The sequence below is a fragment of the Calliphora vicina genome, chromosome 2 (genome assembly GCF_958450345.1).
Source record: "Calliphora vicina chromosome 2, idCalVici1.1, whole genome shotgun sequence".
Lineage (NCBI taxonomy): Eukaryota > Metazoa > Arthropoda > Insecta > Diptera > Calliphoridae > Calliphora > Calliphora vicina.
Window position 1 is genome coordinate 141,578,531 of NC_088781.1, and position 20,433 is coordinate 141,598,963.

General features: G+C 30.1%; 1 protein-coding gene across 3 annotated transcripts in view; it reads left to right on the forward strand.

The window, feature by feature from the left end:
- The window catches only part of nolo (no long nerve cord), a 137,656-nt gene that overhangs the window by 89,738 nt on the left and 27,485 nt on the right, over positions 1-20,433 (forward strand). For all 3 annotated transcript variants that reach the window (XM_065502304.1, XM_065502306.1, XM_065502305.1), the window contains exons 12-14: positions 5,389-6,557; positions 6,690-6,759; positions 13,551-13,659. In XM_065502304.1, coding sequence (XP_065358376.1) covers positions 5,389-6,557; positions 6,690-6,759; positions 13,551-13,659 — 1,348 coding nt within the window. The remainder of the gene's footprint in view (positions 1-5,388; positions 6,558-6,689; positions 6,760-13,550; positions 13,660-20,433) is intronic.

Sequence of the window (20,433 nt, forward strand, 5' to 3'; positions counted from 1 at the left end):
GATAAAGTCCAATTTCGAGAGGACATTTGTATGGGGGCTAGGTGAAATAATGGACCGATTTCAGCCAGTTTTAATAGCAATGGTTCTTGGGCCGAAAATAATATGTACCAAATTTGATCGAAATATCTTCAAAATTGCGACCTGTACTCTTCGCAAAAGGTTTACATGGACAGCCAGCCAACCAGACGGACGGACGGACATCGTTTAGTCGACTCAGAAAGTGATTCTAAGTCGATCGGTATACTTTAAGGTGGGTGTTAGACTAATTTTTTTGGGTGTTACAAACATCTGCACAAACGCATAATGCCCTCCCCACTATGGTGGTGTAGGGTATAAACAGAGGTTTTAATGGACATAACTTTATAATTACACTTTTTACATAACTAACTTTCTTACGGAATTTAATTCTTTAAAAGTTGTAAAAGTGAATTGAGGTCATTTCAGTTGCTTTAATTGCGGTTCATTTTTTGGGAACGAAAACAAAAAATTTTTTGACTAATAAAATTGATATACATAATTAGAACCGAAAAATAAATAAAAGGACACTAACATTTGAACAAGAAAACATGAAAAAAGTACTCAAATGTCACCTTGTACGTATTTACAACACAAACACCTAACTTTTTAAATAGCGAATAGTATGAGCAATAGAAAAATACCTTAAGTAATCTTGAAATATAAATGCTATGGCAGACTATGTGAGACTGGTAAGTAATATATAGTAGTGATAGCAAAATCACAACATCTACTAAAGTATTTGCAAACATATATATTTACTACATAGGAGAGTGGGATGAAAATTACTTTCCTAATGAAAAAATAATTATAAATAAAATTATATTTTGTAAGGTCATAAATCTTTAGCACAGTCTGGTTGCCATATACTAATTTTACATTATACTACTTTACTTTACAATCGTCGATAAGATATCAGCACTATTTTTCATTGATCTTTGATCTCTTCACAAATATTTGATTCTATATACAGAGAGCCTTAAAAGTGAGTAAACCCCAGTGAGGCTCTCTATGTAAAAACCACACAACATTTATATTTTGTATAGTAAATTTAAAAAAAACTGTAAAGCGATTTTCATAATGGATCACTGTATAATGAATACTATCTTAATCATCAATTCACCCTTGTGTGGGAAACCACACAAAATTTATATTTTGTATAGTAAATTTAAAAAAAAAAATGTGAAGCGATATTCATGACATTTTCTACCCCATCAATTAAGTTTTGGTTTTGTTTTGTTGACGAGATATTTAAAAAGTGACATTGCTTACTATGGGTGTGTGGTTTTCCACAAATATTTAATATCTATTTTGCAAAATGTGTTAAAGATAAAATAATTAGATATAACAATTATAAAAAAATTTTGACCAAAAAAATAATGTTGCTAGTGCAAAATACGTAGATCTGCCGTATGTGTGGAAAACAACACACGTGAGTAAACAACGTAGGAGGTTAATCACACTTAACAATAATCAGTAACCCGAGAAGATGTATAATCTCTTATATTTCAAAAGGACTTTTCTTATCCACCTCGTTGTAATATTACACAAAGTAGTGGTAGTAACTATGAGAGTGTAACAAGAGGCCAATAAGTGCTGTTAATGTCCTTAAGTACTTATAATTTTAGTGGCACTGATGATGTTGTTGTTCTGCTTGTTGTTTATAGCTTTTAATGATGATAAGGACGAAGGACGATGGCGATGAGTAGGCTTGATAAGCTTTATTATTACCAACTCTCCATCAAACTTCAGTAACTACATTTGTGTATTAATATGAATTTCTTAGTTTTTCCTTGTTCTGGCTACCTCTCAATTAGTATAGGAAACAATTTCGTTTACAATTTTCCTTGTTTTCTTTCATTATTTCAATTTAGTTTTTTCACTTTCTGTGTTAACATCGAGCTAAGTATTTCCTTGTGCATTTAGTAGGAACACATTTTGTGATTTAACAATTCTATTAGTAAATGTTGAAAATACAAAGACTTTGAGACTAATAAAAGGCTGAAAATAGTATTTGAATAATAGGAAAGTGGGGAGAAAACAACCAAATAAAAAAGAATGAACAACAAAAAAATCAAAATACAGTTAATTGCTAAATTGAAAATGCTGGCATTCAAAAACACTTTTGGACAAATGAACAACTAAAACAAATAATTATATTTGTCTCTCTGTATGATTGAGTTCAGCACTAGGGGTGAAGATATCGTCAGCCAAAATTGAATAAGCTCTTTCTAGCATTCAAATAATTTTTACAGTGAAGGGTTTCAAAAATTTTATTAATGAAAGATAAATTTACACAGCCTTTATCCTAGTGATAAAGGTATTTACAAACGACCATACTGAGTATTTGTAATAACCATAATATGATTATAATACAATTTCATTGTAACTCAAAGTGGTGAGAATATATTGGTACATACGCAACGAAATAATATGATTGGATTCTTTGGTTGCTGTCAAATTATATTGTGGTTCATATATGTCCAAATTGTTACTAATATTTAACATCATAAAATATCATAATGTGGTTAACTATAATATGATTGCGTTCAATCTTGTAAAAACCATATTTGTGATATGAACATACTATGGTTGTAACACAATCATATTATGATGAGCCCAACTATATTATAATTCCACCTTAACCATAATGTGTAAAAACCACACTTGATATAACCATTTTATAATTGCAGCACAATCATATTATGGTTCAGTTCAAACATATTATGGTTGATTTAACCTAACATTAATGTGATTATTTTGAAACGTGAAATACGTGAAAAATTTACATTTAATACACCTATACACAGAAAAAATTATATTTCAATTCAAACATTTATCCATATTGAACTGGTTTCAATTATTTCATAATTAAATCAAGTATGCATTTGCTCAAAAACAAAATTTCTTGAGTTTTGAATTTGATTATTTTGACAATTGAATATACAATTTTCGTTGTTGGTTGAATTTCAAATACAAAAATTATTGAATATATAATTTTCGTAATTGAAACACAAAAAATAACAAAAATGTGTTTTCAATTACAAAAATTATCTATTCAATAATTTTTGTATTTGAAATTCAACCAATAACGAAAATTGTATATTCAATTGTCAAAATAATCAAATTCAAAACTCAAAATTCAATAGAAAATATCAAGAAATTTTGTTTTTGAGCAAATGAATACTCGATTTAATTATGAAATAATTGAGAAATAGTTTTTTCTGTGTACTTATTTTTAATTTTACCACTTTTAATATTGAAAGTTCTGTTTGACCTTTTTGCATTTTAAGTGACGATATGCTTGTATTTGAGTACGTATACTTGATTTATAATCACTTTACCAGCAACAATATATTAATGTTGTTTTTTTTGTTACTTTCTGTTGGTTGCAGCACGAGCATTTGAAAACCTCAACAGTACTTGTGTGGTAATTTTAATTATATGTACCACCAAGCATTCTCAGTGGAGAAGTTCATAATTTATAGAATGTTTATTTCAGCTTCCCCCTGAAACACCAATCTTCTGCTCTTAAACACACTAATTTCAATTCAAAAATATTTGTGAACCTAAATTAGTTTGTATGTATGTATTTTGGTTTGGGTACATTTGTTCTTTTTTTCTATTGTTTTATAAGGCTGTTTTGGTCACTGGCGTCAGTGATAATTTATTATTTGTCACGGTCATGGCAAAACAGTATGTGCGGTCTGCCCTGTTTGGCTTTCAATTGCTATGGGAAGTTTGATTAAGTGTATGCGAATTGTGTGGCAGTCTGAAAGTCAGCCATAAATAAAATTTCAAAAGTTTTTCTTTTGTCAGTTTTTGTTTTTATCACATTTTTCTTTATTGTTTTTTCTCTCCCTATTAATTTCTTGGTTTTGGCAACAGTATTATTGTTAAGTTTAATTTGAAAGGTTTTTTTGTTGTTCTTTATTATTGATTACTAATAAAGTTTTCGATTGCTGTCGCAAACAAACAATTTTGATTTGTAGTCTTTATGATTAACACCCTACAATAGTGAATAAAAAGTTTAAGTATATAATTTGTATATACTGATGATTAATTATTTCGTAGAATGTTTTCATTATTATTAGCTTAGAAAATCTGATTAATTATTTTCTACTTAGATGTGGAAATAATGATGTATTTAGTAATACTTAGTGTTTTTATAAAAACAAATGTAATGGAAACCAAAATTCATAGAAAGTAACAAAAGTACCTAAAATGTTAAATATGGACTATCTTAATTACTGGTTCAATCTGTGGAATTGAGAAATTTAATTCAAGCATCAAAATTTAACCAACATTTCGGATCTTATAAATATGACAGATTTTCCAGGTTAATAGTTTTTCAAATTGCTCTGATCAAGATACACAAAATCGTTATTCACACTGCTCCACTATACACTGTTTAAAATACAATGTTTCTGTGCATTTATATTTGTTGTTAGGCCAACTTTAATTTCATCTTTATATTTTTATTATATATTCCGCAAACAAATTAAATCTATTTGCTACAAGATTATTTGATAGTCTGCTGCCAAAACGGATGTTAAAATGTCGCCATTGAGACGCGCCACTGCGGCGTCTATACGATAAGGCCGCTTTATAAAACAACAAAATAGTTTTATTCTTCTTTGGTTTCTTTTCAATTCATTTAATCGTGTTTTCTATCTGCGTTTCCTTTCGCCAAAAGAAAATTATAACATGGATTATGGAAGGAAGCTCTTAAAGCAGATAATAACTTTAAATCATCCTGAAAATAATAATAATAATAATAAGAAAAGAAAAAAACTAAAATCACAATAAAAAATATTTACAAATAATAAATATTGATTTTTATGCATACTAATTTAAAAAGAGGACTTAATAAATAACAATGAACTGAAATATACATACCATAGATAGATAAATACTAACAGATCGGAAAATTCCCTGTCAAAGACCTAACTCAGTTCCCAAAAATCTTAGTGGTGAGAATGAATTAGTACAAAAAATTACTCAAAAGGGACACTCGTACATGTGTCTCTTTTGAGTAATTTTTTGTTTGAGTTGCTCTCTAGTTTACGCTCTATGTATATTTCTCTATGATAAATACACATAGAGCGGAAACTCGAAAAAAACTCAAACAACAAATTTTCTCAAAAATCACACATAAGAGGGTTGTTTTTGTTTTTGTTTTCATATAGTATTTTTACTACTACATTCTCACCACTTACGTTTTTGACAACTGAGTTAGGTCTATGACAGCAAAGTTTCCGCTCTTAGTATATATCTCTATGTGTATGTATGCATTCATTTTTGTCCTTCAATTTTTAGTAACTAGTATTTACTTATTGTTGTTTTGTTTTTATTTTACTCCTTTCTTTACAGCTACATTAAAGACCCTGATTGGTCACCCTGCAGTGTAACTTGCGGCGAAGGCATACGACGACGTACTCACAAATGCAAAATATTTCTGGAATACTCACGCACTTTGGCCACCGTTAATGATTCATTGTGCGAAGGCATTAAACCACACGATGAGGTAGAACGCTGCGTTGAGGAACCCTGCATGTTGCCATCTCATGGTTATGAAGACCAATATCCACGTGATTCCATTAAGGTGGGAGTATCCGAACCAGGCAAAACATATGTGTGGCGTGAACAAGGCTACACCTCCTGTAGTGCCAGTTGTTTGGGTGGTGTAGAAGAGCTCATTGTTAATTGTGTGCGTGAGGATAATGGTCGTGTAGTTTCGCCATTCTTGTGTGCACCTGAAACGAAACCGGAAGCTCGTGTGCGCACCTGTAATGACAGACCATGTCCACCTCGATGGAATTATTCCGATTATACTCCTTGCTCCAAGTCCTGCGGTATTGGCATTAAAACCAGAGAAGTCCAGTGTATACATGAGGTGACCCGGGGTGGTGAAAACACTATGGTAGTGCCAAATAGCATGTGTCCCCAACCACCTCCAGCAGATCGTCAATATTGTAATGTTTTGGATTGTCCGGTACGCTGGGAAGTTGGAGAGTGGTCCAAGTGTTCGCACACTTGTGGCTATGGTTTTAAAGAACGTAAAGTGGAATGCAAACAAATAATGGCCCAGGAGCACAAAATCGAACGGCCGGAATCCATGTGTCCCAGTGCCAAGCCGCCAGATAAGAAACCCTGCAATGTCAAGCCCTGTCCACCAGAAGATCCCAAGCCAGTCATACAAATCAGCAACTCCACGCACATACAACATGATCCCAAGAAAACAAAGATCACCTTAAAAGTTGGCGGTGCCGGTGTCGTGTTCTTTGGTACTCAAGTCAAAATCAAGTGTCCTGTCAAGCGTTATAATCGTACTAAAATAAAGTGGAGCAAAGATCATAAACCCTTGGTCAAATCCCGTAAGTTTAAAGTGTCAAAGAAGGGAGCTTTACGTATTTTGGATATAACTTTCCGCGATAGTGGTGTGTATTCGTGTCATGCCGGCTTGAGTAGTGCCGAGATAACAATAGATGTCAAAGCTAAACCAGGCCAAAAGCAGGAAGATTTGGAAAGACATGAATCCGGTAAGAAGAAACATAATTAAGCAATATATTCGATATTTATTAAAGGAAGAAGTTCAAAAGATCTTCTTCGTGAATAGTTAAATCGTAAAATTAAATTAACAATATTTTCATGGTTTTCAAATCTATTTGCAGAACGATTGGTGAGAGAAAGAAGTGGCACGGAACCCTTAACAGCAGCTGATATGACAGCAACGGATAATAGGTGAGTCAGACACTCTCAAAGTCAAAATTTACTTTTTATTCCCGTAATTTGATCTACAGTGTAAAATATCAAGTACATAACTTTACTTAATAGGTAACTTGATATTAATATTTTTACGACATTGACAACTATGCACTGATATATATATGGGGCATTTCATGTCAAGTGAACCAACTTTTGAAATCGATGTCTTCCGATCGGGATGAAATTTGCACCAAGGTTAGCTCTATTGGATAGTAACTCAGACACAATTTTTCAACAACATCGGTCGAGAACTCTCTGAGTTATAGGGGGTAAAATTTTGACAATTTGGTCAAACAGGGGTTTTTTCTTATCCATGTAACTTATTACCTATTGTTCTTAGCAAAATGTGTCCCAAATAGTATAGATAGGTATTTCTTCGATCTTTCGAAAAAAAATATTTAAAAAAAAAAATAAAAAATTTTTAATATTTTTTTTCCGAAATCAAAATTTTTTTCCAATATGGGCTCTTTTTTAATTTTTTTTTTTTGCTCAAAAGAAAGCCTAGGTCCATTCCTTTAAGATATTTTTAGTCCCTTAGTGGGATGCGAGTGGGATATCTATCAAAATAAATATTTTGTAACAATTTTTTAATTTTTTTTTGCAAAATCGAAATTTTTTTCCAATATGGGACTTTTTTTTAAAAATTTTTTTTTTCTCAAAAGAAAGCTTAGGTCTTTTCCTTTAAGACCTATTTTGTCACTTAGGAAGATGTGAGTAGGATATCTATTAAAATAAAAATGTTGTAACTCAAGACATTCAATTATTGACTTTTTTTTTGCAAATTCGAATTTTTTTTCAAAATGGGCCCTTTTTTAAAAATTTTTTTTTTAGTCAAAAGAAAGCTTAGGTCCATTCCTTTAAGATATTTTAGGTCCCTTAGTGGGATACGAGTGGGATATCTATCAAAATAAATATTTTGTAACTCAAGATATACAATTTTTGATTTTTTGGCAAAATCAAAAACTTTTTTGACTTTTTTTTAAAATGGGCCCTTTTTGTAATTTTTTTTTTTGCTCTAAAGAAAGCTTAGGCCTATTCCTTTAAGATGGTTTTGATCGCTTAGTGGGATGCGAGTGGGATATATATCAAAATAAATGTTTTGTAACTCAAGACATACAATTTTTGTGTTAAAACATTTATTTTGATAGATATCCCACTCGCATCCCACTAAGGGACTAAAAATATCTTAAAGGAATGGACCTAGGCTTTCTTTTGAGCAAAAAAAAAATTAAAAAAGGGCCCATATTGGAAAAAAATTTTGATTTTGGAAAAAAAAATTAAAAAATTGTATGTATTGCGTTACAAAATATTTATTTTGATAGATATCCCACTCGCATCCCACTAAGGGACTAAAAATATCTTAAAGGAATGGACCTAAGCTTTCTTTTGACTACAAAAAAAATTTTAAAAAAAGGGCCCATTTGGAAAAAAAATCGTATTTGCAAAAAAAAGTCAAAAATTGTAAGTCTTGAGTTAAAAAATATTTATTTTGATAGATATCCCACTTGCATCCCACTAAGCGACCAAAAGGGTCTTCAAGGATAATATCTAGGCTTTTGTTTGACCTAAAAAAAAAGATTAAAAAAGGGTCCATTTTGAAAAAAAAAAGTCAACAAAGTTTTTGATTTTGCAAAAAAAGTCAAAAATTTTATGTTTTGAGTTACAAAATATTTATTTTGATAGATATCCCACTCGCATCCCACTAAGCGACCAAGTAGGTGTTCAAGGAAAATATCTAAACTTTATTTTAAGAAAAAAAAAAAAAATAAAAAAAATGACGTATTTTAAAAAAAAGTCAAAAAAGTTTTTGATTTCGGAAAAAAAATATTAAAAATTTTTTATTTTTTTTTTAAATATTTTTTTTCGAAAGATCGAAGAAATAGCTATCTATACTATTTGGGACACATTTTGCTAAGAACAATAGGTAATAAGTTACATGGATAAGAAAAAACCCCTGTTTGACCAAATTGTCAAAATTTTACCCCCTATAACTCAGAGAGTTCTCGACCGATGTTGTTGAAAAATTGTGTCTGAGTTACTATCCAATAGAGCTAACCTTGGTGCAAATTTCATCCCGATCGGAAGACATCGATTTCAAAAGTTGGTTCACTTGACATGAAATGCCCCATATATTTGTTAAAATTGCTAAGTTGAAACTTATGTTGTCAATTTAAAGTTTAAATTTTAAACTAAAGTTATTTTAATACCATTAAACCAAAAATGAAGAGAAATTTGTAATAATTCTTAGAATAATTTTTCTTTCTTGAAATATTTTATCTTAATTAAACCAATTGCATTCAATTGAATTTTACCTTTCAAATTAACTATAATTGAACTACTTAAGTTTGGGTAAAAAATTAAAAAGGAAACCTCATACATGTCTCATTTTCTATGTAATCTTGTAGATTTAAGAATTTATACAGAAAGTCCAATCGAAAAATGGACGATTATCTATGATCACCTATATTTTCAATCAACAACCGATTTTTATATGAAAAACCTACAATCGGCTGTAGATCCTTTAATATTAGTACAATCGAAAAAAGGACGATTATCTGTGATCACCTATATTTTCAACCAAAAACCGAATTTTATATGAAAAACCTAAAATCGACTGTAGATTCTTTAATATTAGTCCAATCGAAAAAAGGACAATTATCTGTGATCACCTATATTTTTAACCATAAACTGATTTTTATATGAAAAACCTAAAATCGGCTGTAGATCCTTTAATATTAGCCCAATCGAAAAAAGGACGATTATCTGTGATCACCTATATTTTCAACCATAAACTGATTTTTATATGAAAAACCTAAAATCGGCTGTAGATCCTTTAATATTAGCCCAATCGAAAAAAGGACGATTATCAGTGATCACCTATATTTTCAACCATAAACTGATTTTTATATGAAAAACCTAAAATCGGCTGTAGATTCTTTAATATTAGCCCAATCGAAAAAAGGACGATTATCTGTGATCACCTATATTTCAACCAAAAACCGATTTTTATTTGAAAAACCTAAAATCGACTGTAGAATCTTTAATATTAGTCCAATCGAAAAAAGGTCAATTATCTGTGATCACCTATATTTTCAACCAAAACCCGATTTTTATATGAAAAACCTAAAATCGGCTGTAGATCCTTTAATATTAGCCCAATCGAAAAAAGGAGGATTATCAGTGATCACCTATGTATATTTTCAACGAAAAACCGATTTTTATATGAAAAATCTAAAATCGGCTGTAGCTTCTTAAATATTAGCCCAATCGAAAAAAGGACGATTATCTGTGATCACCTATATTTTCAACCAAAAACCGAATTTTATATGAAAAACCTAAAATCGACTGTAGATTCTTTAATATTAGTCCAATCGAAAAAAGGACAATTATCTGTGATCACCTATATTTTTAACCATAAACTGATTTTTATATGAAAAACCTAAAATCGGCTGTAGATCCTTTAATATTAGCCCAATCGAAAAAAGGACGATTATCTGTGATCACCTATATTTTCAACCATAAACTGATTTTTATATGAAAAACCTAAAATCGGCTGTAGATCCTTTAATATTAGCCCAATCGAAAAAAGGACGATTATCTGTGATCACCTATATTTTCAACCATAAACTGATTTTTATATGAAAAACCTAAAATCGGCTGTAGATCCTTTAATATTAGCCCAATCGAAAAAAGGACGATTATCTGTGATCACCTATATTTCAACCAAAAACCGATTTTTATTTGAAAAACCTAAAATCGACTGTAGAATCTTTAATATTAGCCCAATAGAAAAAAGGACAATTATCTGTGATCACCTATATTTTCAACCAAAACCCGATTTTTATATGAAAAACCTAAAATCGGCTGTAGATCCTTTAATATTAGCCCAATCGAAAAAAGGAGGATTATCAGTGATCACCTATGTATATTTTCAACGAAAAACCGATTTTTATATGAAAAATCTAAAATCGGCTGTAGCTTCTTAAATATTAGCCCAATCGAAAAAAGGACGATTATCTGTGATCACCTATATTTTCAACCAAAAACCGAATTTTATATGAAAAACCTAAAATCGACTGTAGATTCTTTAATATTAGTCCAATCGAAAAAAGGACAATTATCTGTGATCACCTATATTTTTAACCATAAACTGATTTTTATATGAAAAACCTAAAATCGGCTGTAGATCCTTTAATATTAGCCCAATCGAAAAAAGGACGATTATCTGTGATCACCTATATTTTCAACCATAAACTGATTTTTATATGAAAAACCTAAAATCGGCTGTAGATCCTTTAATATTAGCCCAATCGAAAAAAGGACGATTATCTGTGATCACCTATATTTTCAACCATAAACTGATTTTTATATGAAAAACCTAAAATCGGCTGTAGATCCTTTAATATTAGCCCAATCGAAAAAAGGACGATTATCTGTGATCACCTATATTTCAACCAAAAACCGATTTTTATATGAAAAACCTAAAATCGGCTGTAGATTCTTTAATATTAGTCCAATCGAAAAAAGGACAATTATCTGTGTTCACATATATTTTCAACCGTAAACCGAATTTTATATGAAAAACCTAAAATCGGCCATAGATTCTTTAATATTAGTGCAATCGAAAAAAGGACAATTATCTGTGATCACCTATATTTTCAACCATAAACCGAAAATCGGCTGTAGATTCTTTAATATTAGTCCAATCGAAAAAAGGACAATTATCTGTGATCACCTATATTTTCAACCATAAACCGATTTTTATATGAAAAACCTAAAATCGGCTGTAGATCCTTAAATATTAGCCCAATCGAAAAAAGGACAATTATCTGTGATCACCTATATTTTCGACCATAAACCGAAAATCGGCTGTAGATTCTTTAATATTAGTCCAATCGAAAAAAGGACAATTATCTGTGATCAGCTATATTTTCAACCAAAAACCGATTTTTATATGAAATACCTGAAATCGACTGTAGATTCTTTAATATTAGTCCAATCGAAAAAAGGATAATTATCTGTGATCACCTATATTTTCAACCAAAAACCGATTTTTATATGAAAAATCTAAAATCGGCTGTAGATTCTTAAATATTAGCCCAATCGAAAAAAGGACGATTATCTGTGACCAATATTTTCAACCAAAAACCGATTTTTATATGAAAAATCTAAAATCGGCTGTAGATTCTTAAATATTAGCCCAATCGAAAAAAGGACGATTATCTGTGATCACCTATATTTTCATCCATAAACCGATTTTTATATGAAAAACCTAAAAAAGGACGATTATCTGTAATCACCTATATTTTCAACCAAAAACCGATTTTTATATGAAAAACCTAAAATCGACTGTAGAATCTTTAATATTAGTCCAATCGAAAAAAGGACAATTATCTGTGATCACCTATATTTTCAACCATAAACCGATTTTTATATGAAAAACCTAAAATCGGCTGTAGATTCTTTAATATTAGTCCAATCGAAAAAAGGACAATTATCTGTGTTCACATATATTTTCAACCGTAAACCGAATTTTATATGAAAAACCTAAAATCGGCTATAGATTCTTTAATATTAGTGCAATCGAAAAAAGGACAATTATCTGTGATCACCTATATTTTCAACCATAAACCGAAAATCGGCTGTAGATTCTTTAATATTAGTCCAATCGAAAAAAGGACAATTATCTGTGATCACCTATATTTTCAACCATAAACCGATTTTTATATGAAATACCTGAAATTGGCTGTAGATTCTTTAATATTAGTCCAATCGAAGGACAATTATCTGTGTTCACCTATATTTTCAACTAAAAACCGATTTTTATATGAAAAACCTAAAATCGGCTGTAGATTCTTTAATATTAGTCCAATCGAAAAAAGGACAATTATCTGTGATCAGCTATATTTTCAACCAAAAACCGATTTTTATATGAAATACCTGAAATCTACTGTAGATTCTTTAATATTAGTCCAATCGAAAAAAGGATAATTATCTGTGTTCACCTATATTTTCAACCAAAACCCGATTTTTATATGAAAAACCTAAAATCGGCTGTAGATCCTTTAATATTAGCCCAATCGAAAAAAGGACGATTATCTGTGATCACCTATATTTTCAACCAAAAACCGATTTTTATATGAAAAACCTAAAATCGGCTGTAGGTCCTTTAATATTAGCCCAATCGAAAAAAGGACGATTATCTGTGATCACCTATATTTTCAACCAAAAACCGATTTTTATATGAAAAACCTAAAATCGGCTGTAGATCCTTTAATATTAGCCCAATCGAAAAAAGGACGATTATCAGTGATGACCTATATTTTCAACGAAATCCGATTTTTATATGAAAAATCTAAAATCGGCTGTAGATTCTTAAATATTAGCCCAATCGAGAAAAGGACTGTGATCATTTAATCTAAAAACATAGTACTTTCAAGGACCTTTCGCTTGTGACTTCTGACATTTTTTGTCTCAACTTCTTTAATTCCTTTTGATTCCTGCTTATCAAAAATAGATTACGAAGTCATTCGAAGACTAGTATTGTATTAAACTGTGCAAACTATGCATTTTTGCTGCAAATAATAAAGCTGTTAGAAATTTATAGCTTTATTTTTCTTCTTTTTTACCATTTCATTTAATTCGTTTTATTTTTTCTTGCTCTACTGTGGTATTGTTATTTATATTAAGTCGTATATGAATGTAAGATATTGTTATTTGTTTGCTTACATCTCATTTCGTTTTCATTTTTTTTTCTTTTATTTTAGCACACAATCCACACGTCGCAAACAGCAGCAAAATGCCAGAGAACGCAATCGTCGTCCGAAGTCAGATGGTGTGCAACAGCATGCGGATAGTAGTGTTATGGGCGATGAGGTAAGTCACTTATTTTACACATTATACAGACATTGTTATGTTGGAAAGTATGCCAATGTATACAACATCCGGTAACTAAGCAAAGGATAAAATCTTTATTTGATGACTTGGTATACAAATGAACAAAGATACCAGTACCAGGTACAAATACAGTCCATGGTATAAATAAGGAGTGAGATCGAAAAATTCTTAACACACGTTTTTCATTACATTTTTTAACCCATGTATTATTTGAATTTTTTTTTGATCAAGTTACCTTTGAAAAACATGTCAGTTATTATGTGTAATGTCAATTATATTAATTTTTTTGTTAATCTGATTAAAATGAGTGACCAGAAAAAAGTGCGTACTGAAATTATTAAATATTTTCAACAAAACCCAACTTGGTCTTACAAAAAGTTGGCCAAGCATACAAAGGTCTGCCGTCAAACTGTTTCCAATGTTATTAAACAGTACCGGGAGAACTTGTCAGTTGATAGAAAACCTGGTTCAGGTAGAAGGAATGGTCCACATGATGTTTCTAAAGCCAAAAAAATAGAACGCATTTTCAAAAGAGCTCCCAACACATCCGGTAGGAAAGCAGCCCGGTTAGCTCAGTGCTCGGACTATTTGGTACGAAAAGTTAAAGCTAATGCAGGTTTAAAAACATACAAGGCTCTAAAAGTTCCTGACAGGAACGCTACTAAAAATTTAGAGGCCAAAAACAGAGCACGGAAATTGAAGTCAAGTTTTATAAAAAAATATTCTTGCTGCATAATGGATGACGAAACGTATGTTCTGGCAGATTTTTCGCAACTTCCAGGTCAAAAATTTTATGTTGCTGATGCTCGAGGGAATGTTGAAGAAAAGTTTAGGACCCAAAAGCAGACAAAATTTCCCAGAAAGTTCTTGGTATGGCAAGCAATATGCAGTTGCGGCAAAAGAAGCCACTCATTTGTTACAACGGGCTCTATAAATACCGAAATTTACATCAAGGAATGTTTACAAAAAAGGCTGCTTCCATTCATAAGACTTCATAATGTGTCCACTTATTTTTGGCCTGACTTGGCATCCTGTCACTATGGCAAACAAGCCCTTGAGTGGTACAAGAACAATAATGTGGTATTTGTACCAAGAGAGGCAAATCCTCCAAACTGCCCGGAGCTAAGGCCAGTGGAGAGATATTGGGCTCTTGTTAAAAGAGAATTGAAGAGTACAAAAAAGGTGTCCAAAAGTGTGGTAGATTTTAAACGGAGATGGACTACATGTTCGAGCAAAGTGACAGAAAGCACTATAAAAACGTTAATGGAAGGGTTTCCGAAAAAGGTTCAAAATTTCATCACTAGTGATTAAAACTATAAAAATAATTTTTTTTGTAAATTGTAATAATAATTTCAATCAAATAAAAAAAAAATTAAAGCTGTAAGTTTAGTGGTTTCTTTTTTATAAACATATATGTATGTTAAGAATTTTTCGATCTCACTCCTTATATGTTTGTGGCTAAATTTTATGTGAATCTTCTAATAAATAATGATATGTTATAAGTATTTTTAAAAATGTCCATGTTGGGTATAGATTTATTCTATTTGCTTGGCAAATAATTGTTTATATGGTTATTATCATGGTCATATTTACTAGTAGTATGAGTAAAGTTTACGAATATTGTATTATTTGTGTTTCTATCCTCCAAAACATTGAAAGTTTGAAACAAAACTTCCGTTTATTGTATTTCTTTTGTTTTTTTGCTAATTTTCATTGCACGTATTGCACACAAAATGAGAGTTTATCATGATGGAAAAAATATATTTTTTCTCTTCTATTTAGAATTCTTTTTTAACTCTAATTAGATATGAGAAGAAGTTGGCAAAAGTAGAAAAACGTGTATGATAACTGCCTTAGTTGTGAAAGGACACAACAGAAATGATTCGTATCTCTGGAAATTTTAGTCATACACACAAATGCATATTTATACGTTTTTGAAAAACGTTGTGTGCAAAGAAAATCTCATTTATAGTGTAATTTTCCACAAAATTAACATTGTTATACCTATTCTATATACACAACAATTTATACACAAATTACCTACATATTACACATAATTCTGTTAATTTTAACAAATCTCAACTTTTCCTCAGGACACTCTGGTGTATACGTAATATTAATTAAATATATCAAATAAATATTACTCATTCGCATCAAAATATCAAACAAAATGACATTATTTCTAACCACCCCCTTTATCAAATGTATAGTTATGTTTTAACTTAAAGTTAGTCTGACAGTTTTCATACAAAAATTATTTTAACCTACAGTATAACTATAAGTTAACATATAACCAGACATCGTGTTAATGGCGGTAAGATTAACAAATTTAATAACAATTTACTTCCCTTGCTAAACCCTAAACTTTTAGGTAATTTGAATTGACCCCTTTTCGAACTTATTTTCATTGACAAGTCACAGTTTAGTTATGTATGTATTATTTAGCTATGAAAAGAAAAAAATTACTGTATATTTAATAGCTAAAATATAATTTCATTTATTATATCGATGTATAGTTAATTCACGATAATTTCAGTGAAACTTTAACTAACAAAACTTTCTTATAATTTATATACAATTGACTGTGCCGTGCTTAATTAATAACAGAGCTTGATTATTTACATTAAAAAACCTGAAATAAAGAAAACGTGGAAAACAGTAGGAAGTTAAAACTTTGCTATTGTACTTTGTTAAGTTCTTAATTACTTGACAATTCTTAAAAACCACAACTGTGTGCCAACTTTTCCATAACACTTTGACACTTTCATGTTGAATAAATTGAAACATCCAAATAATGCAAGATAAAACAGAAGCTAAAACCCACAATCTATGAATTCTTATTTTATTCATTCTGTTGTGAGAGTATATAGCGTAAAACCTTGAGTTTTTATTGCAAATTACCCAAAAACGTAATTTTTCATTAAATATTCACTCTAAAAACGAAATTATTTTTTCCTCATAGTGGAAAAACTTGAGGTTATGATGTAAATTAGTTTAAAAACACACTTCATTCGACAAATTCTGATTTATTGTATAATAAAATATAATGGAATACAATGTCGACAGAAAACCACATTTTTACCAAATTTTTAACCACATTTTACAAAAACGCTTCATTCAGTGCATTCAGTGGTTTGCTCACGTAAATCTGGTCTTTCAAAAGGGCTCAGAGCAAATGATCCAGTGGCGTTAAATCTCAAGAACGAGGCGGTAAATTAATATCACCAAATCGATAGATTACGGCAAAAGCTAATTTCTCATGAAACAACTGAATTGTTTTGTTGGCTTTGTTTCTCGTTATGCCGCACAGTGGTATAGGTTCATACATTTTTTTTCAAAAAGTAGAAGGAGTGCTCCTATGATAATAAAATTTGGTACACTTGGCTTGTTTCATATAGAAAAGTTAAATATTAAAAATGGTTCATATCGGATAGTCCCTAGGGGTACCTCCCATACAAGGGTCCTTCCAAAATGTATCAATCATAAATTCTTAAATAATGCAGCGATCTTATTTAAATTTTGCATATGTTAGTTCCAAGTGATGTTCCCAGATATCATACTACAAAGTATGAAGAAAATCGGTCCATATTTGAACCCAGTCCACTATAGGTCCCTTTCAGAAAATAGTTTTATCGTTCAAAACTCACATAAAAATAATAGTATCGTGATGAAATTCGACATGAACAATATTTATATAAACCCAAATCTATCTGTTAAGTTTCATAAGAATAGGATCAGAATTGCTCCTATCCCCCATATAAAAAGTAAAAATAGAAGCCTAAAAGTATGCAAAACCTTTTATTGTAAATATGCATTGCAATTTATTGTAAATATTCATAAAAAATTCGCGAGTTCTATCACAAAATTTATAAGTTTGTTCCGCGATCGCAAAAACTTGCAGAATTTTTTTACATAAAATGAAAGAAAATATTCCAAACTTTCATTTAGTAGTAGTGCGAATACGGAGGTAGACCGAGCTAACTTATTTTTTTCTAATAAAAACTGCAAATGCTAAATGTTTTGGAGCCATTTGGATTGATAAAACTTTGTATGTAACTAGCTTCGCTACCCCTGTCGTAGTTAAATAAAAAATATATAGCCTATTGACGCTTCCCAGTAAGGATCTATCTACGTTCCAAATTTCAATAAAATCGGTTCAGCCGTTTAGGCGTGATGCTCAAACAAATAAACAAACCAACAAACAAACTTACAAAGACATTTATATATTTATGTATATAGATTAGAGTTCGTTTATGACCAGGTCACTTCATTTGATTTGCGGGTATCATCATTTTTCTGAAGGTTTTTGCGTAAATAAAAATAATGGCGTCCTTTTATCTGGAAAATTTTCACTCCTTGTGGTGGTTCAACGCACCTAAAGACGCGGATTTTGAGTACATTTTTCTGTAGAGCAAAAACGGTTGAATTTATTACAACTCTGATTTCACCAGTCGATTCAGCATCAAAAATTAATACAATTGATGTTTTTTGAATCCTTAAAAATAGTTCCAAAAATCCACAACAGGGGGCGCAAATATCATAAAAAAAATAAAAAAAGAACTTTAGTTTTTTTAAGCATGCACGATGAAAATGCATTTTAAGCTTAGCAAAACGGCACCAATATTTGCTTTCTATCACAACCCGTTAAAATGTTATGTGGCTTTAAAAATGTTTTGTTAAGGCAAACTAACAAAAAAATTTCTAAACTTTTTTTTAAAATTATTATTTTCTTGTTAAATAAATAAATTTGAAGCCGCATAACTTTTTAATGCTTAGCGATAGAAAGGAAATATTGGTGCCGTTTTCCTAAGCATAAACTGCATTTTCATCGTGCATGTTTAAAAAAACTAAAATTCAGTTTTTTTATTCTTTTATGAGATTTACGCCATCTGTTGTGAGTTTTTGGAACTATTTTTAAAGATTCAAAAAACATCAGTTGTATTAATTATTGATGAAGAATTTACTGATGAAATCATATTTGTAATATATTCAACCGTTTTTGCTCTACAGAAAAATGTGCTTAAAATGCGCGTCTTTAGGTTCGTTGAACCACCACAAGAAGTGAAAATTTTCAAAAAAAAGGACGCCATTATTTTTATTTACGAAAAAACCTTCAGAAAAATTATGATACCCGCAAATCAAATTTTTGAAATTAACTCTAATATAGATATAGATTTAAATATTTTTTCTTTCCTATTAAATTCAAAATACTATATTTTAATAAAAATGCTCTAAAACTATTGGTAGTTGAATTTATTGTATAGACAACTGAAATGTAGTAAAATTTTCATCAGTTTTCGTTGTATAATATTTAAATAAATTTACCACACTCTTTTTTACAAAATTTTATTTTTTTCGAAAACAAATTATGGTTTTCTATTAATGAAATATTACTCTACAGAATTGCATCATTAGATTTCTAAAAAATAACTGTAAAAATAGACCTTCTTCCAAATAAAGTGCCGTCTTGCTAAAACCATAAATGTGATTCTTTGGTCAAAAAGAATCGATTATAGTTTTTCGATAGCGCCGAAAATTAACGGTGAAGGCGTTTCTTTGCCCATTTTGGTACTGAGCTTGGTAATGTAATGGCCAATTTTTGTTTGTTTTCTTAACCGAATAATTGATAATGAACTTCACCACTAAATATGGGTGAGTTTGCTGAAAAAAGCTTTGTTGTATTTCAGTTATTCTAAAAGCCTATTTGCACAATTAAAATTCGTTGTTCGCGTGTGTAGACTTCCATGGTTAAAATGTTTACTAAATAAATGTCAGAGAGAGATTTTATTATTTGACAGGTAATTTACATCACAACCTCTAATTTTCCCACTCAATATATACAGGAGCTTTCCGTTGCTAAATTTGTTGTAGACTTACCAATAAAACAATAAGTATTGATGGGTAAAATATGTAAAAAAATCATATAAACATTTAAATAATACTTTACTCCAGCTATTGAAAATCAACATCCCTACATTTGTCTTAAAAAAGTTTCAATTCATTTTGTCGAAATGGTTAACAAAGATTTCTTAATAATATTAAAAGAAATTTTCCATAATTGGGTTCAAATCTTTCATAATTTTTAACTTGGTGTTAGAGAAATATTATATGAATATTAAAAGAAATTTTCCATAATTGGGTTCAAATCTTTCATAATTTTTAACTTGGTGTTAGAGAAATATTTGAATTCCAATTCACAATGTGAAAAAAAAATAAATATTTTGTCCAAAACTATTAAAATTCTGAAGACCATTTCGAAAAAATATTTCAAAACTGTTAATTGAAAAATTGTACAGAGATGTTGAGATTTATTTCCTGATAGAAAACTATTGGCGTAATTTAATATTATTATTTTATTATACGCCTCATCTAAAAGGTATTGCCAGCAACAGATTTGCAAAAAAACTTTTTCCACCCTAGTGTATACGTAATATTAAATAATTATATTAAATAAATATTACTCATACGCAACAAAAATATCAAACAAAATTATAAGTAAAATGAAAAGTACTTCAAAACAAAAATATATAATGGAATTTTACTACAACAACTAAAACTCTATTTCTAAGAATCAAAAATTGAATACCAATTACTTCCCTTGCATTTATTCCTTAAACCTTTATCACCAAGTATTTAGTAATGAACCCTCTTGCAACTTTATTTCTTCGGCAAAATTGTTGTCTTTAAAAAGTTATAACTGTTAGTTTTCCTATCTAAAAAAATAAATATCTATATAACTTTGTCACAACTCAT